Source organism: Mustela putorius, unplaced genomic scaffold (genome assembly GCF_011764305.1).
Source record: "Mustela putorius furo isolate JIRA1106 unplaced genomic scaffold, ASM1176430v1.1 tig00003869_pilon_pilon_pilon, whole genome shotgun sequence".
Classification (NCBI taxonomy): domain Eukaryota; kingdom Metazoa; phylum Chordata; class Mammalia; order Carnivora; family Mustelidae; genus Mustela; species Mustela putorius.
This window is the reverse complement of record NW_025422021.1, coordinates 34,554,854-34,581,861: the sequence shown is the minus strand read 5'-3', so window position 1 is coordinate 34,581,861 and position 27,008 is coordinate 34,554,854. Positions and strand designations below refer to the sequence as shown.

At 42.0% G+C, this 27,008-nt stretch overlaps 1 protein-coding gene across 2 annotated transcripts in view; it reads right to left on the bottom strand.

Annotated features, from left to right (window-relative positions):
- The window catches only part of IQCA1 (IQ motif containing with AAA domain 1), a 146,466-nt gene that overhangs the window by 49,070 nt on the left and 70,388 nt on the right, over nt 1-27,008 (bottom strand). For both annotated transcript variants that reach the window (XM_013048473.2, XM_004777557.3), the window contains exons 8-12: nt 22,245-22,376; nt 13,720-13,795; nt 6,819-6,925; nt 6,552-6,653; nt 560-627 (exon numbers count right to left, since the gene is read on the bottom strand). In XM_013048473.2, coding sequence (XP_012903927.1) covers nt 560-627; nt 6,552-6,653; nt 6,819-6,925; nt 13,720-13,795; nt 22,245-22,376 — 485 coding nt within the window. The remainder of the gene's footprint in view (nt 1-559; nt 628-6,551; nt 6,654-6,818; nt 6,926-13,719; nt 13,796-22,244; nt 22,377-27,008) is intronic.

Sequence of the window (27,008 nt, the reverse complement as noted above, 5' to 3'; positions counted from 1 at the left end):
GGAGGGTCTGTACTCCTCCAAAGTTGGATCAGGTTGCTGTTTCTTGAACACCTTCTTAAGACTGTCCACAAATTTGGGGGTGCTTGGGTGGTGTGGTCAGGTAAACATCCAACTCTTGATTTCAGCTTAGATTATGATTTCAGGGTCATGGGATTGAGCCCCACATTGGGCTCCACGCTTGGCACAGAGTCTGCTTGGGATTCTCTCTCTCTCTCTCCCTCTGCCCCTCCCTGTGCTTGAGAATTCTCTCTTTCTCTCAATAAATAAATAAAATATTAAAAAAAAAAAGAACCCCACGAATTTTAAAACTTAAAAAAAGTCACATGATTTCAGAGGTGACTCCAGTGTTCATCCTTTGGCACGCATCTTTGCAGGCTAGGAGGCCACTCTTTATACAGGACTGCAGAGCGGCCCAGCACCCCCAGGGTGGAGGAGGTGTGGTGGGCAGAGAGGGGTGCTATTCCCAGGCTGGGGCCGAACACTTCGGCTGTGACCTACCCTCTGCTCTGGAGGTGGGGGGAGCCCTCCATGTGCAGCAAAAGTCTAGAACACACCTCACCTGTCCGCTGTCAGGTCTTTGTCCTTCTTTCCTCTTTTTCCTTTTTTTCCTTTCTTCCCTTTCTTTTTCTGGAAAAAAAAAATGGAAATAGCCAACAATTTAGTAAAAACAAGTAAGCAAATAAGCTCTAGATTTCGGTAGGGCAGCTGTTTTTGGTAATGGTGTCAAGGAATGGGATGGGAATGTCCATTGTGCACACTGGACGTGTGACAGCCACATTTTAGTGGATGGAGGGCTTGCCCTGGGAAACAGCAGGTTGCTTATGTGGGCATGTCCCTGAGCGAGTAGAGAGTGAGGTCATCCCCGTGAAGCCTGCACGGGGCCTGACTGCCAACAGGCACTGAGCATCCTGGCTCTCTTCTTGCAGGCTCTCAATTACAAAGGATGAGAGCACCATGTGCCCAGGCCATCAGGCTGTGCTGGTCTTTGACACCCAATCGCATGCCCTGTTAGCATCCCTCCCAGATTTGGTTCCCAGATCTAATCAATTGTTTTTTTTAACTACAGAGTTTTGAGAGTTCTTTGTATGCTCTATGTTACTAGCTCTTCCTCAGATAATGTTGTTTGCAAATATTTTCTCCTAGTCTCTAGTTTGTCTTCTTATGCTCTCGATAGAATCTTTCATGGAGAAGTTTCTAATTTTGATCAAGTCCAAATTTTCCTTCTATGAATTCTGCTTTTGGTGATTTTTCCTAAGAACTTTGCCTTGTCTTAGATCCCAAAGATGTTCTTCTATATTTTAATAACACATTTTCCGTTTAAGTGTATGATCTGGTTTGAGTTAGTTTTGTACAATGTATGAGACTTAGGTAAAGGTTCATTTTTCTGTTTGGGGATATCTAATTGTTCCAACCCCATGTATTATAAAGGTTATTCTTCCTTGAATTTTTGTACTTCTATCAAAAGTCAGTCAGGAATATTCGTGTTGGCTTACTTCTGGGTTGTGTGTTCTTTTTTCTTTTGATCTATGCATCTAATCCTGTACCAATAGTTAAGTTTAATTCTATCATTGCCATATCTTTTTCTATTTGTGCAATCTGTTCTTTTTTTCTTTTCCTTTTCCTTTCCTGTATTCTTTCTGATCAATCAACTATTTTTTATTTTCTCACTTTATGTTCACTATTACTTTTTGATATATACTTTAGTACTATTTAGAGAATTACAAAATATATTACTAACTTATTACAGTTTTCCTTAAGTTAGCACTTTATGGTGCCCCAAATGACACAATAACCTTACAAGTACATTCACCCCTACTTACCTTATCGATTGCTGTTGTCACATATTTTATTTCTATGTTATAAATACATAAGGCTTTGTTACTATTCCTGCCTTAAAAAAACAGAATATTCTAAAAGTAGTCTTTTATATTTTCAATAGCTGATCATTCCTTCTTATGTTTCTTTGTTTCCATTTGGGATCATTTTCCTTTAACCTGAAAAATATCCTTTTACTATTTTCATATTGTGGATCTGCCACTGATAAGTTCTCTAAGATTTTGTTTGTCTAGGAGCATCTCTATTTCATTCCATTTTTGGAGGATATTTTCTCTGGGTCCAGAGTTCTAGGTTGATAGCTAATTTTTTCCAATCTCTTAAGAAGTCATTCATTGCCTTATGGCTCCATAGTTTCTGTTGGGAAAGTCAGCAGTAATTCTTATTTTTATTTTTGTTTCCTTGAAGGAAATGTGTTTTTATTTTCTTTTTCTAAAGATTTTATTTATTTATTTATTTGTCAGAGACAGAGAGAGCAAGTGAGTGCACAAGGAGGCAGAGAGGCAGGCATAGAGAGAGGAAGGGAAGCAGGCTCCCTGCCAAGCAAGGAGACTGATATGGGACTTGATCCCAGGATCCTGGGATCATTACCTGAGCTGAAGGCAGTGGCCTAACCGACTGAGCCACCCAGGCATCCCAGAAATGTGTCTTAAAGCAAACCAAAACAAAACAAAAACTCGTAAGATTTTGCCTTTTATCTTTGACTTTTAGCATTTTGACTATGATGTGTTGAGATGTGGTTTTCTTTGTTTCACCCTATTAGACCTCACTAAGGCTCCTGAATTTGTGGCTTCATGTATTTCATCTGATTGGGAAAATTCATGGACATTACTTTTTCATATATTGCTCCTTTCCCATTCCTCTTTTCTGGGGGACTGCAAGTAGACATATAGTGCAACTATTGACCATGTCTCAAATGTCTCTTATTCTCCTTCTGTTCTTTATATTCTTCTTCTTTTTATGCTTCAGTTTAGATTTCCTTTTGGTTGGTCTTTAAACTCAACCTGTATTCTGCATGTCCATGCTATTGTTAACCAGTTCAGGGAGTTTTCAATTTCTGTTAGAATTTTCAGTTGTAGAATGTTCATTTGTTTCTTTTAAAAGTAGATTTTTAATTTATTTTTAAATATGGCATTCTACCCTTTCCTACTATAAATGCTAGCACTTGGGAATGCAAAAAAGAGTCAGCCAAGGATTTTACACTTAAGGAAATTCCTAGCTTCTTCAAGAACTCCTATATCCTTAAAACTTCTGTGATTATGGCAGGAGAGGAACTTAGGAAACAGAGGGCCTCTGAGAGGTAGGACCTCACCCAGTGATGTGATCAGGGGAACGACAGCACATCCAGAATGATCTAGCCCTGCAGATCTGGAAACTTGCCTTTGCCAGTACAGAAGCTTTGACTTGTCTTGTTCTCTTCTGTACTCTGAATGCCTTGAAATATACCTGGCATACAGTGCTGAATAAATACTTGTTGAATGAAAAAAAATTAATACAGATAGTCTGTCTCCCAAGCCTAATTTTGGATCTACGAATTGCAGGAGAATGTGGGATAGACTGTGATATAAATTTATGAATTTAGAATGAGACATACAATTGCTAAGAGAATCAGACCCTGGACATCTCCATCTTATAGAAAAATCAAAATGAAAATATAATAACTCATACGAAGGTTGCTTGATGAATAAGGAATCAACAAGGGAGGTGGCTGGATATCGTGAATTGCTGCTGATGCTATAATGTGATATTCTGAGGCATATATTTAGCTTATAGGGATCAATCTTCATGGGAACTAGATTTGACTAATTTACTTGATATATGTATTAAGGACTTGCTTTGTGTCAGAAAGGGGTACAATGGTGAATAAGCAAAAAAAATCATACAGTGCCTGCACTTATAGTCCTCCAGTAGGTTCGGGAAAGAAGATACCAATAAAATGATCTCACTAGTAAATATAACACTAAAACTCTGATAAAGCATCAGGAAGACCTAGTAAACATGCCATGTATATACAAAGAAAGCAGACCTACTATGGATGGCTCAGAAGGCTTCCCTAGGAAGAAAGGCTTGGACTGAGACCTAAGGGATGAGTAGGAGTTAACAAAGCTAGGGATTAGGGGCACGGGAGTAAAGATAGTTCTTGAGGGAGAACAGTATGTGCAAAGGCCCTGTGGTGGGAAGGAGCACAGTGGGTTTGGAGAATAAAGAGGAAGGTCAGGGTGCTAAAGTGTAACTGGTAAGGGAGAATGGGTGAAGAGCTTGGGGAAGAAGGCACTGGCCAGGTTAGATATGCCCTTGTAAGCCTGGCTGAAGACTGTCATCTTTGTTCTCAGAGGATTAAAATGCCATAGAACAGGGTTAGCATGGAATGATAAGATCAGATTTGTATTTTGAAAGGAAGACTCAGGCTGCTGTAAAATTTCTGATTAAGTCACTTTCTCTGGAAGATGATGGGTTAATACTGCCTAACTCTATCCCTCTGAGTTCTTTCCCTCCTCTTCTACGTATAGGGTAAACTACTCCCCTTCTGCTAATGGTCTTTCTGAGGATGGGATTTGGTATAGTTAATTATGTTTCAGTTAACAAAATAAACCACATTATGTCTCCAAAGTTTATGTTATTGGATTGGAATTTGGGACACTCAAAACTCCATAGTTACACAATTACCATCAATCTATTGGGGTGTGCATAGGCACACCCACTGCATGTTAAACCAGCTTAATTCCAAGAAGGAAATTCACAGTGATCCCTCCCTGTGACATCCTGAGTCATGACATGGAACAAGCATACACCAGACTACAAGGAATGAGAGGTGGCAGTCATGTAAGAGGGTGAGGAAGTCCAGTCTGATGTTAGGCCTGCATGATGATACTTGCTGGGTAAAAGGAGAAAGACTATTTTCAGCCAGAGAAGTACATCCACTTCTTCCCTTCATTTCCCATTTTGTTTAGCTTAACTACCATGATCAATCATCAAAACATCATGTTTTCATGTAGATGTGCAGACATTAATAGAGTCAATGGTGTCATCAATAAGTGTCCTCACCTACTGGTGTGAGAGAATAACCTACAGATCACCCTCATTAACCTTCAGTGATGTATCCTCAAGGAGGGCTATCAAAGACACTCAGGTATTGAACCGAAAAGTCAGAGTTAAACTCAATACAAAATGGATCGGGATAGCGCCATCCTAAGGGGATTGGCTGAATAGACACTCATGTAGTTGGATATACGAAAAGCTCTAAGAGAGTACAGAACTGCAAGAAGGGTTGATCAGCCATGGATCCATAAGAAAGCCATCAAAGGGGCAAAGATCGCCTCTCCACCTGCTAACACTGCCAGAGAGGAGAAGTCTGGCCTCTCCTTGGAGGATTCTGGCCCCAGTGGCAGGGCTGGATCTGGAATGAAAGTGGAAATAGGGGTCTAGGGTAGGAAAAGTGTCTCTCCTGTGTCTCTCCTGTGTCTCTCCTTTGCTCCCACTGACTACCACATACACAACACTTCTGACACCAGATGTGCATGGGTGGGTTTCCCCCACCAAGCAACATTGACTGTCCTACAATTTGACTCCATTCTGATACCACCTACTTAGAAATAGCACCAGATCCGACAGGCTGAAGGTCCATCCCACATGACTACTCCCACATTCCCCACGTCAGGCACCAGTCACAAGTCCGTGTTGTCACCTGTGTTTCTGACCCAGTGGTTGTAAACCTGAGGTTCCCATGACCCCTTCTTTGAGGTCAATTACTTTGTTACAGTATTTCACAGAACTGAGGGAAACACTTCATGTTTACCAGTTTATTAAAGGATGTGAAGGTTACAGACAACAGCCAGACAGAGTGGTACTTTGGGCGAGTTCTGGGAGAGTCCTGAGTGCAGGAGCTTCTGTCCCCATGGAGTTGGGGCAATCTGCCTCCTTGTTCATGCCTGTGTTCACCCTCCTGACATTATCGGGATTTCATGGAGGCTTCCTCACACAGGCACAATCAGTTATTAACCCCCTTTCCAGCCCTTCTCCCCTTGCTAGAGGATGAGGAGTAGGGCTGAAAATTCTAAGCTTCTAATAATCATGCTTTGGTCTTCCTGGTGACTGGGCCCTAGACAAGAGCCATCCAGGAGCCCACCCAGATATGCTCCAAGTGCTATCATGACGTAAGGATTTACAAGAGATTCGGGAGCTCTGTGCCAGGAACTGGAGGCAGGGATCTATATATTTTCTATTCTCTCACAGGGCCCAGTAAATGAACTTTGAATATTAGGATCTAATTGGCTACTCCAAAACACTGTGAGATGGATTGGTGGCAATTTAAAATTCATCTGAACCATTACTCACAAAGAACTTGCTCATTGCCATGGGCGGCCCTTACAGATCTTCCCAGAGGGAGAAAGGGGCGGACATTTGGGCACATCACTTGCTCCCCTGATGGTCCTCATCCTATCTGCGGGACCTGGGTAATGCGAATCCGCAGTGAGGACGTGTGGGGCAGGTCACTCTCAGACTGTTGGATGTCTCCCATTTATGAACCCATGTCCCTGAGGACTGCATGGTAGAACAAGGCACATCCCTCCAAGGAAGGCGTTTCCCTGCGCAGCAGCCTGGGTCGGCCGGTGTGCCAGGCAGCAACCCGGACTCAGCACCGGGACCCCAGGTGGCGCTCCTGCTGGTGATTCAAATCTGCGTCTCCCTCATCCCTCCCATGCTTACTTGCTCCTCACCTTTTTACCTCCTTTCTTCTTTCCTGCTTTGACGGGATACTCCTTTTCTCTGTCCACAGCCAGTTTCAAGTTTTTTAGTTCCTGTCGCATTAGCTCATCCACCTATATGAGTACAAAACACACCACTTTTGAGTGGCTTTGTGTGTCTCGTGTTTTCTCTGTGAAGTTTAAAAATAGCTTAAGCTCTGGGTCGGTCGTGGATGGGAAATGGTAAAGAAGCCCAACGGTGGCCGCTGATGACTGTCTTTGTGCAAAGTGTGGTGTTACCTGCACTCTGATCTCCGACTCCAGTTCCTTCCGTTTCTCCTGTTTGATCAGTTCCGGGTCATAGTTCTGGGGGAAATTCCATGACTCGTCTTTATTCTTCCACAGGTCTGTGGTCCGGAAGGATCAGGAAAAGGAAAATGATTTTTTTTTTTTCAACATGAGAATGAACAGAAACTATGATTGCAATAAAAAACACAAGTCTAATTTTCTATTCTATTGCATGGAATACAAGTTCAAATAAAATACTCAAGCGATTATTGATGGCAGAGCGACGAGACCCATGTAAACGACAAGATCCATGTAAAAAATAATACATTAGGGGCGCCTGGGTGGTTCAGTGGGTTAAAGCCTCTGCCTTCGGTTCAGGTCATGATCCCAGGGTCCTGGGATCAAGCCCAGCGTCGGGCTGTCTGCTCCTCGGGGAACCTGCTTCCTCCACTCTCTCTCTGCCTGCCTCTCTGCCTACTTGTGATTTCTCTCTCTCTGTCAAATAAATAAAAAATCTTTCAAAAAATACATTAATCTTGGGATTATATAATTAGACAAAGGTGAGATGACTATTTTTGTGATATGTTTTATATTACTTTCAGTTTTCAAACAATTCACTAAATGTGGAAGATTTTATTGCTAGCTGAATCCACCAGCAACTGACCCCAACCCCTTGTTAAAAGACAACACTGAACATACAAGCACCCATGACTTTCCCCAGACAGCTATATTTTTAAATTACTTTTTGGATGTGTTTGAAATCATACATGTTTTGCATTTCCCTTTTGCCTGGCCCTGGCAGTGAAGAGGATGGTTAGACAAATATGACCTTAGAGGAAATAAGGATAATTTTGTATCACTGGAAAAAATTGAACTATAGCTCATTTCTCAGGGGGGGAATTCCAAATGTGTGCCAAGGTACAGCTCAGCTGGATCCTGGCACTGGGACATGGGTGGTGTCCTATGGAAAAAGAGACTTGTCAGTCTGGGAAAGGAGAACGTTTCCCAGAATCTATGTTCAGAATGTGATGGAAGCTTGCCAGAACCCAACCTGCAATCACCACCCAGCTTGGCTACACCACTGGGAGCTCATCCTTGGGACAATGATGCTCTTCAAGTTGGGGAGGCAATGGAGGGTCACAGGGACCGGGCAGAGGCCTCCCCCAATCTGTCCGATGATGGCTCCACTTGGGAAGAAGGGGGACAGTGCAGGGCTGGATGGCATTGAGCATGTGAATGAACGGGCAAAGGTTTCTCAATCATGACTTTCCCTATGGGCACAGAAGGGGCATCCCGAGAGTGGCCGGGAGTGTGTCCCCCTGAAGCAGCTGACTGAGAAGGGAGGGACAGTCACAGTAACAGACGGAAACAGATGTCTGGGTGCTGTGGAGAGCAAGCGGTGTCAACCATGAAGACAGAATGGAGAAGGTATGTAGAGAGATACCTGGGCAAACAAATGAGTAGGGAGGGTCAGATCTGCAAATCTGTCACAGGGGTCCGGGGTCAGCAAAAGAGACCAGAGACAAGAGAAAGGACAAGATGTGGTGTGACCCAGGAAAAGTTGCAGATTCTGGAGAGAAGGTCAGCATAGCAAGGAGATTCTGATGCACAACTCAAACTTGGCCGATGGGCACAAAGAATTGCCCCAAGGGCTTTGGCTATCTGATACCTGCCCAGGGATGCAGCCCACACTTGGGGTCAGGTGGAACCTCTGTCCTACTGGTTATCTGCTGTTGGTCTTATGGTCTTCACCCTCCTGGTTGAAAATTCCTACCTCCTGAGGGGGGAGGAGGCTCTGCAGGACATCTGTGCCCAGAGCAGACACTTTCTTGTCAGCAAAAAGGAGGCAAAGGGTACCTGAGGACCAGTGAGTGTGTCATCTCAAGGTCATCAGTCAGGACCCTGTGGACAGGAAAACTATAGGAAGATGGGATTTGGAAAGCAGCTCCAGTTCTCCAAAAGTGTGGAAGCCCCAGGCTGAAGACCCTACAATGCTCCTGGTGGTTGGCATGGAAATTTCCAGAAGTGGAAATGGTCACCACAGGGTATTGCCACACACAGGTCAGGCAGGCCCACATCACTCCCAGCCATCTGTGTAACATAGTGTTGGCCAGAAAGGAGCCTATTTGGAATTTGGGTCCAGCGAGGGCTCTCAGCCTCCCTCGGCTTCCTGTCAGAGAATCAAGGGTGGGGTGGGGGGTGGTGGCTGGGCAGGGCTCTGCCAGTTGCTGCACTAGTCAGGGTCTCTGCCATGGTCACAGCCTATGGTGATGCAAATCTAGGGGGACAGATTTTGGAAAACGAGGATGATGAAAGGACCTAGTTTCTTCTGGGGTGGCTACTGTAGACATACAAGAAATAGACAGGAACTAAGTGACAAACATGGTACAGATTTCATAAAGTCTATTCACCCATGTGTCTTTCCCCATTGGGGTGGCCACGTGACAGGTGGCCCTGTCTTTGTGGCAGAGATGATGGCAAGGGATGATGGGGTTGGGATTGGGTTTGGCACCTGTCTCCTAGATGGCTGCCTGTCTGTGGATGACCCCAGAGATGAGGATATCATCACCTGGGAGGGGCAGGTGACCAGCTTGGAACAGAGTTCACATCTCCATGAAGACCAAGAAGGAGACGACCCAAAACAGATGGGATGGAGGCCACTTTTGACAGGAGTGGGCACACAGGAAATTGCTAGAAAGCTAGGAGCTGAATTTTTATTATTTTAAATAATCACTCCTGTGACTGAGTGCCAGCCAGAGAAGCCCATCCTGTGTTTTACAGCCAGGTAATGAAAAATACTGCATTGCATAAATTGCGTATGTCAGCCCATTCATGTAAAACATGTTTTAAGTCATTAATTGAGTTTATTCTTGGCCCCGAACCCCCTAGCAGGTGGATTTTGTGGTTGGTCTGTAAGGTGCATGTTCACTTACGGAAGAACTAAGTAGTTTACATGTCCCTTATTTGAAGGTAACTGTCCTTTCAGAGTGCTTTTTCTGAAATGCACATGAACTTAAATTGTGGAAAACTTTAAAATGTGTGACAATTATGATTTTTCTTCCATGTTTGAAATTGTAAGGTCTTCCCCCTTGAAAACACTATGAAGGGTTTAAACGTGTTAAAACATGCTATTTACCAGTAACTGTTGTTTACCAGATGTCCCCCTTACACGATCATTAAATCTCCCACAGCAAAGCTCACCTGTTTCTATTAAGATATTTTTAAAGCAAAATCGCTTTGCTGAGGCGAGGTAGCTACTTTGCTTTCTCACTAGACAGACTTGCTAAAATCTGGAAGCGGTGCATTTCCTAAAGAAAGGGACACAGACTATTGAACAGGAAGGAACACGAGGCGATTATTTATGTAAAAGCACCTCGCAGCAAATTCTCATTCTGCGGTTGTAACTGTGTCTCACGAATAAAGCGGAACTTAGTGGCCTTTGCTGATTTCACCTCCACCGCCCTTTGAATGGTCCTGGTTTTGCGAGGAAATTTTGCTTTTCTCATGACACTTCGGCACAGGGCACCTCTCAATCCCTTCAAGAATTTCATGGACATTTACAAATGCAGGAAGCTTTTCAGGGTCCTCAAAGCACTAACAACTGCCCCAGGAGCTTTCATCCCCAGAGTGTGAAAAGCTGGCCAGGGCAGTTTCTCACGTAGGGGGGTGATTAAAATGCTAATGTCTTATTTGAAAAGGAAAACCTTTGATTTTTGAGAAAAGATTTCTAAGATGGAGACATTTAATTTCTTTAAAAGACCAGAGACCTGGCAGATAGCACAGGAAACGCCACAAACCCAACTAGGAAAATGGTCCTTCACATTTCCTGCTCCCAAGTGACCACTGCCTGTTTTTTTTTTTTTTCTTTCTTAGCCTTAATGGAAACAGATATTCTACAAACAGCATAATGGAAACATATTACACAAACGGTGTGGAAAGTCTCAAGAGCTTTCCCGAGTGGGTCAGCAGGTCCCAAGCCTTGGTTTCCCACGGGAACGTCAGATTTCCCCCAAGTTAATTTTTGCTTTTATCAAATTAATATAGGCACATTGTTTTAGACTGAGTCTGATAAGATGGAAGGGATTATAACAAAAAACAGTCTAATTCTGCCTTCCAGAGAAATTGCCCAATGGCATTCATTCCTGTTTTCATTCATTCATTCGTTTAAGATTGTGAGGAATAATTTCAGATTTATCTGCAAATCTGATATATGCATAAGTTTAATTCATTACTTGATGGAGCTTGATTGTGGAGCAGGCACTGTTCTCAGAGTAGGCAGACCGTGGGGGGCCTTGTGGTCTGGGACCACGTCCCCCCATGGGGAAGCAAGGAACACCCCCATCCCCGTAGATGGAGGTGAGTAAAATAGGGTGGGCACAGGGTGAGGCTGGAGACAGCCCACAAAGGTCTTGGGGAAGGCCTGCAGGGACAGCATTCCAGGCAAGGGGAATGGACAACATCAGGTCTCTGAGGTGGAACCGACTAGCTTGCTGGTGGAAGAGCATGGAGCCCACGAGAGGAGGGTGTGAAGCCAGTGTGAAGTGGTCTAGCTTCCCAAGAACTTTTCGAGCTATGTCTCTATTTCGAGCTATGTCACTGCTACTTCTTGATTTTTGAATTTGAGATGGGAGCCCCTGACTTCCTGTAATGGCAGAGGAAGGCTTGGCTGTCTCTCACCTTCCTGTCTTTCCCCTTACTCTCTCCTGATAGTAATTTCAGAGGGAGCTAGGCCCTCCACACACTGAGGGAAACTGTTGCCTGAAAGAGGACTTCAGCAGAACATTGAGCGGGTCAGTGACCCGATGTGTTAGAAGGTGCAAACAATGACCTTGGAGGTTGGTGATCGATGTGTAGCATATGAAGCTATGAGGGGTCTATAAAGAGCAAAAGAAATGTGGCACAAAGCGTGTGAACAAGAAGTTGGTCATGTTGCAAACACACCTGGGTTCCTGTGGCATCCACAGCACACCGGTGACCTTGCCATGGGATGCATGCAGCTCCTAGCTGACCCTTGGGTGTTGTTGCCGCCCGCCTAATTTGCACAAGCCACTCAACTTGTGCCCCTGGCCCGTCCCATCCATCTCTGCCACACCCTGTATGTTGTGAGTAGGTTGATGGTGGGCACCATTTTTGTATCTCCACGGTTGCCTTTCACCTGGCACACTGGACACAGAGGTTGTTGAATGAAGACGAAGACATAAGGGTATGAATGTGTCTTGATAGTGATTGCTTTATAATGATTTGAGGCCCCTGTACCCCAATGTTTATAGCAGCAAGGTCCACAGTAGCCAAGCTATGAAAAGAGCCCAATGTCCATCAAATGGATAAAGATGTAGTATAGATATATGATGGAGTATTAATCAGCCATCAGGCAGGATGAAATGTTACCATTGGCAGTAATGTGGATGGAATTAGAGGGTGTTATGCTGAGCAGAATAAGTCAGTTGGAGAAAGACAAATACGACATGATCTCACTCACATGTGGAATTTAAGAAACAAAACAGATGAACATAGGGGAAAGGAAGGAAAAATAAAATAAGACGGAACCAGAGAAGGAGAAGAACCATAAGAGACTCTTAACCACAGAGAACAACCTGAGGGTGGCTAGAGGGGAGGTGGACGGAGAGATGGAGTCACTGGGGGATGGGTATGAAGGAGGACACGTGATGTGATGAGCAAGGGTGTTAATATGCAACTAATGAATCCCTAAACTCTGTCCCCGAAATTAATAATACAATATATGCTAACTAACTTGAATTTAAATAAAATGTTAAAAAAAGATGTGACTTTGAGACTTGAGTGGCAGCATGTGTTCTAACAGTACCTGCCAATAGAGGGGTCGCTGGGTCACTTCTTGCCATTGTCGTGAAGATCAAATGAGACGAACATGGAAAACACAGAGGCTTGCGTGCTTTGGGCATCTAATAACGTGAGGTTACTGCCTTGACCTCCGTCCTCCCCAATTAAAACAGCGGCTAGTCCTGGTGATGTCCCCTGTCCCCCCTGTCCTGGTTCAGCACCATGTGCAGGGTGGGACCCTTGCCATTAGTGGAAAGTCAAAGAATTTCGGGTGGAGCACGGATTTTTTCTTTCATACAACTAGCAACTCAGACCTGAAACGACATGGATCTTGCGGCTAAGGGTGAAGCTCAGTTTATTGGGGGTAAAAGCCATGAGTCGATGAAAAAGTATGTTAAGTGATTAACAGTACCAGTGCTGTCCAGATAAGACCAGAGTCAGGGAGGAAGCCCATGTGTGACTGACGTTTGGAAATATTCTACTCCATGTCCCTATTGCATTTTTTAGCAATTACCAAAGAGGACCAATGCCCAGGGTCATCGTGGCCCCTCATTCAGGGTTGAGATTCATCCTGAGAGAGGAGTGAAGCCAAAGGAGCTGGGTAATTGTTCCAGTAAACTGTAATAGAAATGTCTGAAAGACTAATTCCTACACTTGCAGCTCCCCTCATATTCTAGCTACTATGCTAATTACGCTGAACAATGGACAAAAGAACTCTGTGTCGGTCTGCAGGCACCTGTCTTTGTCCGACAGGATTAGAATATCTTATTGTACATCTGGTATTGATTTTCTTAATTTAAACAATCTAGGCCGATCCCTTTCATTCCAGCAAGAGAATGTTCAGCTGACGTCCTACAGTTTGAAAACAGAATGGAGGGTTCGATTGTGTTCTCGTACTATTCATATTTGGTCTTTTACCGACCCTATGCCTTTAGGCGTCTGGAAGGAATTTTAAAATAGAGATGGACGGAAGGTCTGGGCCATGAGCTGCGTGTTTTCAGCCTCTCCCTACTGAGCGCCTAATTATGGCCCTCACGGGGTGGGTGCGGGGCCAGGGGTCATGCTGGGTGGGCCGGGCAACTCCCGGGGGGCCCGCATGGTCTCCTAAACTAACCTTTGTACACGTTATTTCCTTCTTGCATCGTGGGAAGGAAAACACTTGGTGACATTTTCCAGCCCTCATCTTCTTCCTGTTGAAGAAGAATGAGATTTCTGTTAATTACAGAGCTGCCGTACCTATCTGGATGAGACAGTACCCGGTGAACATCCTGACGACAGGGCTATCATAAGGCACACAGGCTCTTTCCTGGTTTATGAACTTGCCTACCCCCCTGGGAAGTTTCCCTGCTGGCCAGTCTGAGCAGGGAGTGTGGTGTCCACCAACCAGGGCATGGATGGTTCTAGAAACTTAGCTCCACCTGCAGGCTCACTGAGGTGCCCCTATTTCAGTCACCTCTCCTGGGGTACTCCAAGCCCTGAGTCTGGTCTGTTGTCTGATGTTCTGGTTCCTTCTTTGCTCTGAAAACGGATTCCCAGCCTGAGTCCTTCCGCCGCCCTCCAGCAGCTTGCAGGTTCAAATGTCAGACTGGTTACTCAGTGGCTTTCAGATAATCTAATGGTTCCCTTGGGGTCTGTGTCCTTGGGGTGGGGGTGGGGTTACTGTGATTTGGAAGAGGCTGATCATTTCCCACTCAACTAGGAGTGAAATTATACATCAATTCCAGATCCAGAAGTAGAAACTGGCCCAGGAGCTCTCATTACTATTAACTATATTTTAAAATAAAAATGCATCAAAAAAAGTGATAGTTCGTTGCAAAAAACAAACATAACCTCCTATTTTCAAGCTTGCATTTAGAATGTCATTTTACTTCTCTGCTCACACTTTTCTCTCCATTCATTGAGATTAAGAATCAAAGCTACTAAAAAAAAAAAAAAAAAAAAAGTTACTCATGCCTTTTTGGGATTTGGAGTGCTGCTCCTTTCTGGAAGTAGTGGTTTTTGAGCATTTCAGACAGAAGGAAACATAAAGAAAACTCACATAATTTCTTCTCAGAGGAATGCATTTTCACATAAAACTTTACATACAATTTCAGGCAGTCTATCCTTGGGGTCTCTGTTTCCTAGGTTAAGGGTGTCTGTTTCCTCTGGAGATCAGCAGCTTCTCACTTCCTCTTATCTTCCCCTCTCACTGCCCCTCAGTGGACACAGAACATGCTCAGAATGGATGTTTCCATGATGACATCCTTATTCCTGATAACAGCCTCTGGAAATTCACAACATTCATGTCTCCATCTTTGTGAATTAGTACAAAGTTTTGTTTGAAGTCCCCTAAAATACCATAAGAATGTGGTTGGCTCAGTGGTTCAGTCTGGAGCACCTCCTTGGGCCAGGCTGCTGGAGAAGGGGCACTGGGATCACAGAAAGGCTGGGTAGCCCCTTGGACAAACAGAAACTTTTAAAGCTAATGGGTGCTGTATGCGGGTGCTAGGCTCTTCCCAGGATTCAGCATGAAGTTAGAATGTAGAGGACTCTTCTGTATTCACATGATCCTGTGTTCTGGTCAGGTAAAATACATTTAAAATAGTTCCAAATGGTTTAACATATAGCTTGAAAAATAACAAAGAGAAAAGGATTGTAAGGATGGATTGCACAGTGCTCCTTTTCTGGCTCCTGAAGCCAAAGAGAGGTCCACATAGCTGACTTGTTAGGCTAATGGTGTAACTTTGATACTGAAAGCACATTTGTAAAGATGGCTATTGGTTTGCAGAGAATGTCCTCCTGACACTAGCATTCCCCTCTATCACGAAGTCTTAACACAGATCTCCTTACCTGTGATCCTTAACACTTTTAGAGATGGTTAGCAAACCAAAGATCCAAAAGAAAGACAATTTTTTTTTTGCTGTTGAATTTTAAGAATTCTTTATATATTCTGGATGTAAGTCCCTTTGCAAGATCTATAACTTGCAAACATTTTCTCCCAGTTTGTAGATTGTCTTTTTATCCTCTTCCCAGAGCTAAAGTATTTTTTTTAACTTTTTATTAAAATGATGTCCAATTTATCAATCTTTCACTTCTATGGACACTTTTGGTTGTCAAGCTGAACTGTGTGCAGAGCCCTAGATCCTGAAGATATTTTTCCTCCTCTTTTTACCTGAAGGTTTTATGGTTTTACATGTGAGTCCATAATCCTTGTTGAGTTAATTTTTGAATAAGGTACAAGATAGACATTCCTTTTCTTGTCTAGGGGTGAAAAGATTAACTCTTGTAAAGCCCATCTTTGAAGATGTATATGGTGCTTTTATGTATTCCCTTTACTAGCTCTGAGGGTGAAAACCCCTAAACTAATCTCTTAGCTTCTGTCCTTCAGCATCTCAGTATACAGGGTCACTGGATGGATCTAGACATGAAATTGAAGACTTCATGCTTCCAATGTTAAATTGCTTGCAAAGTTTTTCGTTGAAATGGTCAAATGAATGTAAGATTACCAGCCACTGTTATTTTATTTTAATTTTTGTACAGAGAGAGAAAATGCATGTGAGCTGGGTGGAAGAGAAGGGGGGTAGTGAGAGAGGGAGAAAGAGGATCTTAAGCAGACTTCCCCCTGAGTGCAGAGCCTGACCCGGAGCTCGATTTTGTGACCTTGAGATTATAACCTGAGCTGAAATCAAGAGTCAGATGCCCAGCTGACTGAGCCACCCAGGCGCCCCATAGTTATTTTACTATACTTTATTTTATTTTACTTCGACCCTCTCTTTTCTCCTACTGTTAGCCCCACAGTAAATTGTAAATCCAAGCAGGGACACTGAAGCCTACAAATTCTCACCTTTAAACTTCCTTCTAGTTACCTTCAGGCTCAAGTGTCTTAAGATTCTATAGGGACACTCACTAATCCTGAGTCCTGAATAACAGAGTATCTAATGGGAGCTCTCTTCTGCTGCACTAGGATCAGAGGGAGAGAGGTTTTGGGCAGATCACTCCAAGACACATTTATTCAGATGGAGGTGACCCTAGGAAGGGGTTGAGGTGGGAGGTGAAGTCATAAAAGCATGACCATGGGTCTTTGTGATTAGAGAAGAGTGTTACTCTGCTGCTCCCTATGAGCCCAGATGTTCATACCACCAGCTGGATGCACCTTTCCTTCTTCATTATTTTCAGAAAAAATCAACGAGGTGATTAGAACTCACTTGCTTTGCTCTCAACCTCGTGAATGACATTTGGCTTTAAATGCATCCTCCCATGTGTATGGATGCAAACTTCTGAGGGGCTATGGCTGCTGGCCCACACTTGTCCTTTGGTGAGACATGGACTTGTACTAACCCTGCTTCTCGTCTAAGCCTGGACCTACTGGTTTCCTTGTCTTGGTTACACCCTCACCCACAGGCCATCCCAACCATAGCCACAAACCACAAACCTTAGACTACAACTCACACAACTCAGGTTTGCTCACGTCACTATCCCAGGGATGACTCTTGTCTCCTCCAGCAGGTTCTGCCCTAACAACCATGGCTGTTCCAAGCTTTCCCAGCTCTATATCACATCCTCTCCCTAGAGTCTGTCATCCTTGCTCTGAAGTTGCCTTCTGGTTCTCTGGTTCAGCAACTGCCTGGAATCCTTCCTGTAGTTCCTGGTCCTTATCCAGCCTTCAGATTTACCCACCACCAGACGCATGTCAACAGCCCCTCTGGGGCCCCTTAGGCTCATTTGTAGCCATCTTATGGACTGACAAAAGTTGTATTCCTATGATATTTTGACAAGAGACTATTTTTCATTTATCGAGGTGAGTGGAAATATTCAGATAATCCTCAGTTTTTTGTTTTTAATAGGAGGTCTTTACCAAGTTTTCTGAGTATATATGGACTAGCAATTGAGAAATGACCAAATTTATAAAAAAACCTGAAGGATAATCCCACAGCTGTGCTACAGTGAAACAGTAGGGGTGAGTCAGTTACGTAAGTTGAACAAAACTAGTTTCCTCTCTCCTCTGCCTTACCCTTTACCCAGGATGAATAATAGATGCTTTTTCTACAGGTCAAAATACCAATTCTCATACAAAGATTTTGAGTAGCTTGTCTCAAGAATGCTTCTAGATGCCTTGGGATTGATTCTAAAATAAGATTTTTAAAAGTTAATAAAAGAGATAATCTGACCTCAAATATGAGTAGCAATATAATGTAAATATATTGATTTCATTAGAGATTACCATTTATGATCACATTGTTACTGTGTAAACATATACCTATCAAGAATAAATTCAGTTCTAAGGAACTGTGAAGGATTTTGCCCTTCATTTGCAACTACTTCATAAATGCTGATGTACTCAAACTTCTCTTTTTGTCTCAAACTGTTCATCATTAAATGACTCTTTAATAGCTAGTTAATAAAATACCTTCACTCAACAAAGACCAGATTGTATAGCTGATAATTTCAGAATTTTTATGGAACAAGCTTCATTAACAGTGAATTTTTAATTAGCAAGTGTCAAACTCCCTAATGCATATTTAGAGGAAGAGAATGCTTAGAATAAAATTGAAATTCTTCCAATTGTCCTTATTCTTTGGCACGGCTTCAAAATTATCTTGCAGAGTGAGAGGAGGGCTTTTAAAATTAAGAAGTAAGCTCTCTTCTTATTTTTTTCTGCAACAAGTTAGAAGATTTGGGGCACAAGCAGAGCAGTAGGGCAACAGGTGGCCTTGTGGGTTGGGTTCCATGGAAACACTCAGATGGAGGCTGTGCAGGTTCCCTGTGGGAACACCACCCACAAGGATGGAGGGAGAGAAGCAGCAATGGACAGAGAAGCTGATGCAAGTGAGCTCTGATGCAATTGGATGTGAGATGTCAGCTGACCTTACAGGGAGCCCAGGAGCTAGGAGAATGCTTCAGAGATGTCCCAGTGTGGGGGCTGGGTCTTTGTACCCAAACATGGCTATCCTTGGATGCAGCTGCCTGGGTGGGTAGTGTGACTTTGCATGGAGCAGCTCCTTTACACTTGGAAAAATTCCTGGGGAGGAATTAGGTGAGGAGTCAGCACAAAATACTGAGTGGCGGGGGACTAAGTTGGGGACTACAGTGGAGTGGGTTGTGAGCAGTGAGAGGTCTCTCTTCTTTTGTTCACAGCAATGGAACATGGTGAAGGAGAGGGACAAAGACAGATGGGGGCAGTTGGATGATTTCTGCTGATCATGGTGCAGAATATGAGCCTTGCAAAAGGGTCAATTGCCTCCAGCTGGGTGGCTGCAGTCATGCAAGGAATTTTTAACAAAATGTTGTCTTTCATAAATGCAAAATGTTGCATTTATGTGGAGTTTGGCTATTTTTTAAAATTTTAAATTCAATTAGCCAATCTATAGTACAACATAAGTTTCAGGTGTAGTGTTCAATAACTCATCAGTTGCCTGTAACACCCAATGCTCATCACATCACATGCTCTCCTCAATGCCCATCACCCACTGACCTCATCCCCCTAACTTTTCCCTCCAGCAACCCTCAGTTTGTTTCCTATAGTTAAGAGTCTCTCATGGTTTTTCTCCCTGCCTGCTGACTTCCCATTCAGTTTTCCCTCCCTTCCCCTTTGATCCTCTGCAGTGTTTCTCATATTCCACATATACGTGAAACTATATGATAACTGTCTTTCTCTGATTGACTTATTTTGCTTAGCATAATACTCTCTAGTTCCATCCTTATTGATGTAAATGGTAAGTGTTCATCCTTTCTGATAGCTGAGTAATATTCCACCATATATATATATATATATATATATATATATATATATATATATCTCCACATCTTTACCATTCATCTGTTGATGGATAAGTGATTCATTTTAGACCCAAACACACTTCCAGATTGAAAGTGAGGGGGTGAAGAATCATTTATCTTGTTAATGGACATCAAAAGAAAGTTGAGGTAGCAACACTTATATCAGAATATTAGATTTTAAATCAAAGAATTTAGTAAGGGATATAGAGGGACACACTATATCATACTTAAAGAGTCTATTCAACAAGAAGATCTAACAGTTATAAATATTTATGCTCCTAACTTGGGGTCAGCCAAATATATAAACCAATTAATAACAGAATTAAAGAAACATATTGATAATAAAATAATAATAATAGGGGACTTTAACACCTTGCTTACAGCAATGGATAGATCATCTAAGCAGAAGATCAACAAGGAAACACGGGCTTTGAATGACACACTGGACCAGATGGACTTCAGATATATACAGAGTATTCCATCCTAAAGCAATAGAATACACATTCTTCTCAAGTGTACATGGAACATTCTCCAGAGTAGATCACATACTGGCACAAATTAGGTCTCAAATAGTACCAAAAGACTGGGATTGTTCCATGCATATTTTCAGACTACAATGCTTTGAAACTTGAACTCAGTCACAAGGGGAAATTTGGAAGGAACTCAAATACTTGGAAGATAAAGAGCATCTTACTAAAGAATGAATGGATCAACAAGGAAATTGAAGAACTAAAAAATTCATGGAAACAAATGAAAATGAAGACACAACTGTTCAATACCATTGGGATGCCACAAAAGGGGCCCTAAGAAGGAAGCACATAGCAATATAAGCCTTTCTTAAAAAATTAGAAAAGTCTCAAATACACAAACTAAGCTTACACCTAAAGGACCTGGAGAAAGAACAGCAAATAAAGCCTACGCCAAGCAGGAAAAGAGAAATAATGATTAGAGTAGAAATCAATAAAATAGAAACGAAAAGAACAGTAGAACAGATTAATGAAACTAGGAGCTGGTTCTTTGAAATAACAATATCAAAAAACTTCCAGCCAGATTTACCAAAAACAAAAGAGAAAAGACCCAAATTAATAAAATCACGAATGAAAGAAGAGAGATCACAACCAACACCAAGGAAACACAAATAATTTTAAGAACATATTATGAGCAACTATATGCCAACAGATGAGGCAATCTGGAAGAAATGGATGCATTCCCAGAAACTTGTAAATGACCAAAACTGAAACAGAAAGAAATGGAAAACCTGAACAGACCCATAATCAACAAGGAAACTGAAGCAGTTGTCAAAAATTTCCCAACAAGGGTCGCTGGGGGGCTCAGTGGGTTAAAGCCTCTGCCTTTGGTTCAGGTCATGATCCCAGGGTCCTGGGATTGAGCCCTGAATCAGGCTCTCTGCTCAGCGGGGAGCCTGCCTCCTCCTCTCTCTCTCTGCCTGCCTCTCTGCCTACTTGACTGTCAAATAAATACATAAAATCTTAAAAAAAAAAGAATAAATAAAATCTTACAAAAAAAAATCTTCGAACAGACAAGAGACCATGGCCAGATGGCTTCCCAGAGGGAATTCTACCAAACATTTAGAGAAATAATACTTATTTTTCTGAAGTTATTTCAAAAAACAGAAATGGAAGAAAAACTTCCAAACTTGTTCTGTGAGGCAGACAAAGAGCCCACCAAAAAAGGAGAATTACAGACCAATATCCCTGATGAACATGGACGCCAAAATTCTCACCAAGATACTGGTCAATATGATCCAATGGTACATTAGAAGGATTATTCACCACGACCAAGTGGGATTTATTCCTGGGATACAAGGGTGGTTCAACATTTGCAGACCAATCATTGTGATACATCACATAAATAAAACAAAGGACAAGGACCATATAATCCTCTCAACAGATGTAGAAAAAGCATTTGAGAAGGTATAGCATCCTTTCTTGATTAAAACTCTCCACAGGGTAGAGATAGAGGGAATATACCTCAATATCATAAAAGCAATCTATGAAAAGCCCACAATATCACTCTCTTTTCCTGTAAGGTCTGGAATTTGGGTATTGTCATTGTGTATCCACCGTCCTCCTTTCCTTCCTCCTCACAATTTCTGACTCCTTGATCCCATCACTTGTCCTTGATGATGTAGCCTGTCCTATTTCTGTCATGAACTCACCTCCTGGAATACGAGAAATGGCCCAAAGTGACACTGTTTGAAATCTGATTTCTTTTGGGTAGTAAGAAATGAAAACTTCCAATAAAATGCATCCACTATGTCAACCTGAAGTAAAAAGTTTGAACAAACACACTTTGGTTAAAGTAGGGATTATTTTGACTTTGCAGTCTCGCCTGGTTTCTACCTTGAGGAAAGACCAGGCGGATCATTTATTTTGAGGAATAAAAATTCAAAGCTATAACATATGTGAATAACACAAAGTATCAAAGTCACTGAAACCACCTTTATCCTAATAGGTATTTATTATAAGTCATAGGGAGGATGATGACTGGTGATCAAACAACATAAAAAAATATTGAAAAATAGTTGGTAGAACGGTTTCCTAGGAAATGAACTACTGCAGTCTCAGGAGATTGGAGATCATGTCACTGGTTCAAAGCAAAAAAGCCACTTTAAGGAAAATTTCTTTTATTTTTTTATTTTTTTAAAGATTTTATTTATTTATTTGATAGAGATCACAAGTAGATGGAGAGGCAGGCAGAGAGAGAGAGAGAGATGGAAGCAGGCTCCCTGTTGAGCAGAGAGTCCCACGCGGGACTCGATCCCAGGACCCTGAGATCATGGCCTGAGCCGAAGGCAGCGGCTTAACCCACTGAGCCACCCAGGCGCCCGGAAAATTTCTTTTAAAATTCCAAATTCCTTACCTTGTTTTTTTCCTTTGCTCCCTTCTTTTCCTTTTCTTTTTTAGGTTTCTTGGGTTTCTTGGCCTTCTTATTCTTTTTCTTCTTTTTATTTTTCTCTTCTTCTTCTTGGTTTGCAATAATATCTTCAGTAACCTGGCAAGAAACAAAAAATAAGCATCATGATTTCATGGAGCCTGATCAAGACAAGGACTGCTTTCCCTCTCATGAACATGAGGGAGGTGACGGCTTCCTCAGGATCTCTGCCGCAGCCAGGAGGCCAGGCCCCACCCCCACACCTCTTCCCCAGTGGAGCTCAGGACACCCTGAGTTTCCTGTCCGAACTCTGCCTGACAATTGCTCTTGCAGTCACTTTGCTTTCCCATAAATGATCATGCCTCTCTTCTCAGGGTTGGTTTCTTTCCTCTGTGATTTAATTTGTATTTCCTACAGTGACAAAATCCCACTTATCAGTTCATCTCGGATTAGCATCATTGGAGAATTAGTAAGGGTTTGTAAAAAACGATACAATCCATTCTATACAACAGATGTTTGCGGAGGTCCCGCTTGCTGAGGTCTCCCAAAGAGCGACTTCTGGGAGACACGAGGCTGTGTAGACCCTAGGACACATTGCTGGTCATGGGACCAAGGTAAGTGGCGTAACATCTCTGGGACTTAGTATCCTATTTTCATTTTCTAAAATCAGGTCCGTATTTCCAACCATTGGTCTTATGATAAGCCAAGCACGGTTCTAAGAGCTGCACAAAGATGAACTCGTTTACTGCTAAATGCAGCCTAGGGATGCGAGCTGTTACCAGCCTGTTTTATCGATAAGAGAACAGGCCACAAAGAGGTCAGTCTCATGGCCAAGGGCATACAGCAGGTGAGTGCTGAGCTGGGATTCAAACAGAGGCTAACCAGGATGAATTTCACAACGTAGAAAGAAAAGAGGCAAGATGCTGAACAACATACATAAGTTTATTCTATTGTACAAAATGCACACGGTTAAACAAAAGAATAACACCCTACAGTTTCGGGATATATATGCACATAGGCAAAGTACAAATAAATACAAGGGAATGACAAACACCAAATACAGTGCAGTGGTTACCTCTGGAGAGCAAGGTATGCAATTAAACAGAAGGACTAGTATCCTTCACTTCTACTGGGTTGTACTAAACCATCCTCCTGGGATCCAGTCACTTGTTTTATGCCTTATTAATGATTTACTACAGTGCTGAAGTTTATTTTCTGGTATTATGTTTTTGATATTTATACCTATGCTATTCTTAGGAGTTTAGTTCACATTTTAAAGAGTATAAAAGACAGTTTACCATGAACAAATCAGGATATTCTGGTCCCACCTGGACTTAAAAAACACACCACCACTACAGTCATTGGACATGTGCCCCCTTCCCACTATCCAGAGGCCAACTTATCCCCTAGGCTCCCATGAAGCTCTCGGTGGGATGAGACTCAGGATAATGGTGCTGGCGAGCGTAAGAGGTGACGTATGTGTTGTGCACATTATTTGGTGATAAAAAGCGTGTCTTTAGGTGGAATTAAAAGTCCTTTGTCCAAGTGGCATTGTTATCCTTGGGGATCAGGCTCACTTTAATGCATGGAGCCAAATCGTGGCTGCACAGGACTTATATGTTTGGAGCACTTAGGAAGCATGAGCATTTTTTGGTCCTTGGAAGTTTGGAAGCTTTCAGAAAATGTACAGACAGTTTTTGAAAAATGACCTGATGTATAAACTGAGCAGCTACAAGGAGGAGGAATCCTTATTTGTGGAACACACAATTCAGTGTCTCTTGTAAATCCTTCTCCATTGTACTATTTACTTCCTCTATCTCCTCAGTTTATTAATTTAATACTTTGATAAGTACATTCACAAGGCCCACAATTCAAAACTTACAAAAGATCAAGTCCGGAAACCTTCCATTCCCATGCTGTGAGCCAGTCAGCAGGATCTGCTTCCAGAGACATTTTACATAGCTATATGCAAATACACGTGTACACACACACACACACACACACACACACTGTTGTGTTATGTTCCCCATCACACGCTTGAAAATGGTGTGTGATTGGAATTTGTCTCTTTTTTAGCCAATGTTGAAATTGTTTTGCTCTTGATTTTCAACTCAAGCAAAATCTTCCAAAGTACACAAATATGTACATATATACACCCAGATACACACTGTAAATATAGATGGGTCATTTTGTTCCAATGTCAGTGTCTCGTACACACAGTCCTTGTTGTATGTTTTCCTCCTATTCATGTCCCTAGCTTTCTTAGTGGTACATAAAGAGCTTCCTTGCTCTGTTTTTACGGGTGTTCTGTAGATGATCTGGCCCTTCCCCTGCTGATGGAATTAGGCTGTTTCCAATCATCTGCTGTTACTAGTAATGCTGCATACATAAATGCCTGGAAATACCATTTTGCAGGTGTATGAGCATATTGGCAGGATAAATTGCTAAAAGTAGAAGTGCTGGATCAAGGATATGTATGTATATTTGTAATACTGTCCAACTGCCTCCATCGGGCTGTGCCAATTCACACCTCTGCCAGCCATGCGGGTGGGTGCCGGTTTCCCCATATGCTCTGACACAGTGTGACACAGTGTGTTATGTTTGCCAACTGAATGGCTGAAGAAATGGTCTGCCGTTGTCGTTGGTTTTTTTTTTTTTTTTTTTTTTTTAAGATGGCCAGTGCTGAATTTATTTTGCTCATGTACTTTAGCTACAGCAAAATCTCCCAAAGTGAGAAGAGCACTTATTGCCCTATTAAGTAAGCCATCATATTTTTGGCATACTGGGAGGTCTGAAGACCAGATGCATTTTGTTTTATAATAATATAATATATTATAATTTTATTGAGGCATATTTTACATGGCCTACGTCCATCCATTCCAAGGGTCCGTGTCAATCATTTTAAGTACACTTACCTAGTCGTGCAACCATCACCATAGTCAGCTTTGGAACATCTCCATCACCCTAGGGTGACCTCTCATGTCCATTCTCAGTCTCTTTCCTTTTCCTTCTTTCTTTGCCAGGCCCCTGCTAATCTCCTCCCCACCTCTATTCATTTTGTTTGGACGTTTTCTGTGAATGGAACTGTATAATGTGTGGTCTCTTGGGTCTGGTTCCTTTCCCTCTGCATCACAATTGAGTCTGTTGTAGCGAATCTTGATTGGTGTTTCCTTTTTTTGTAGGAAATCTAAATAACATTCTATTGCCATACACACCACAGTTTGCCTATCCAGTCATCACCTGATATTTAGGCTGTTCCAAATTTTTGGCTATTATGAGCAATGCTCCTATAGTCTCATACAAACTTCTTCGTGTGGACCTATTTTCATTTCTCTTGGATAGAGTATCAATAGTGGACTGATGGCTCATTTGGAATGTTCAGATTTAACTTTTAAGAAATGGACAAGCATTTCCCAAAGCAGCTGTACCATTTTACATTCCTTCCAGCACCACAGGAGTGTTCCTTTTCCTCTATACCCTCAAATTTTGTTACTGTCTATCTTCTTGATTATGGCCATCCTAGTGGGAATAAAATGGTCTCACTGAAGTTTTAAGTTTTATTTCCCTAAGACTAATGATGTCAAGCATCTTTTCATGTGCTAATTAGCTATTCATATATGATCCTTTGTGAATTATCTATTCAAGACTTTTGTCCATTTTTTGATTGAATTGTCTTCTTACTGAGATGCAAGAGTTTTTTGTTTATCCTGGATACAAACCCCTTATCAGGTATTTGTTTTCCAATATCTTCCCCCAGTATGCTTTTGTCTTTGCATTTTCTTGACGGCATCTTTTGAAGTGCAAAAGTTTTTAATTTTGATGAGGTTCAATTTATCAATTTTGTCTGTTTCATTTCCGTTATATATGTGAGGTTGATCATCTCTTTATATGTTGAACACCCTTTATTATGTTTCAAATCCATTTACATTTTCTTTACTGAGAAATGTCTGTTCATATCCTTTGGCTTTTTAAAATATTGGGTTATTGATCTTTTTAAAATAGAGCTGTAGGGGATCTTTATATATGAGAAAAATGATCTCTTATGTATGGTCCTCATTACAAGTAATTATCCTACGTGTCATCTGTCATTTGACTTCACTTGGGGTCTGTTTTGCCATGCAGGTTAGAAAATTTTGTGTGTGTGTCATTTAAAATTTCATTTTTTTTTTCTTCTACCACCCCTGGGTTGTGCAACAGAGGTAGAAACGTCTTTCCCAACATTTCTTCCTTGGCCTCTTCGAATTCTTTTGTGTTTTTGTTTTGTTTGGCATTTAAATCTTTGGTCCATCTGGAATCATTCTCGCGTGAAGGATAAAGAAATGGAGATTTAATTTTCTTTTTTCCAGACGAGAACCTGGTTATTCTAATCCCATTTGTTAAAATTTCCCTCTTACTCAAGAAAGGCGTGATGCCATCTTTATTATGTACTAAACTGGCCTATGTATTTGGGTATATTTCTTGACTTTCTATTCTTTTCCATTGATGTGTCTTTCTATTTATTTGCCTGGAGCCAATGGGATCTTAATAGCAAGGCTCCATACTACTCACTTCTCCTTACATTGTGTAATTACATTTGGAATTTTACTGGTTATTCTTGGCTATTTACTTTCACCTCAAGTTTAGAATTAGGCTGCTCACCTTCTGCATGGCCTGCCCCTGCCCTGAAACATAATGCCATTGGTATTTTGTTTAGATCATATCACAAGTGTGATGATGTTTGGGAGAAGTGATGTACTATAATGTGGAGGATCC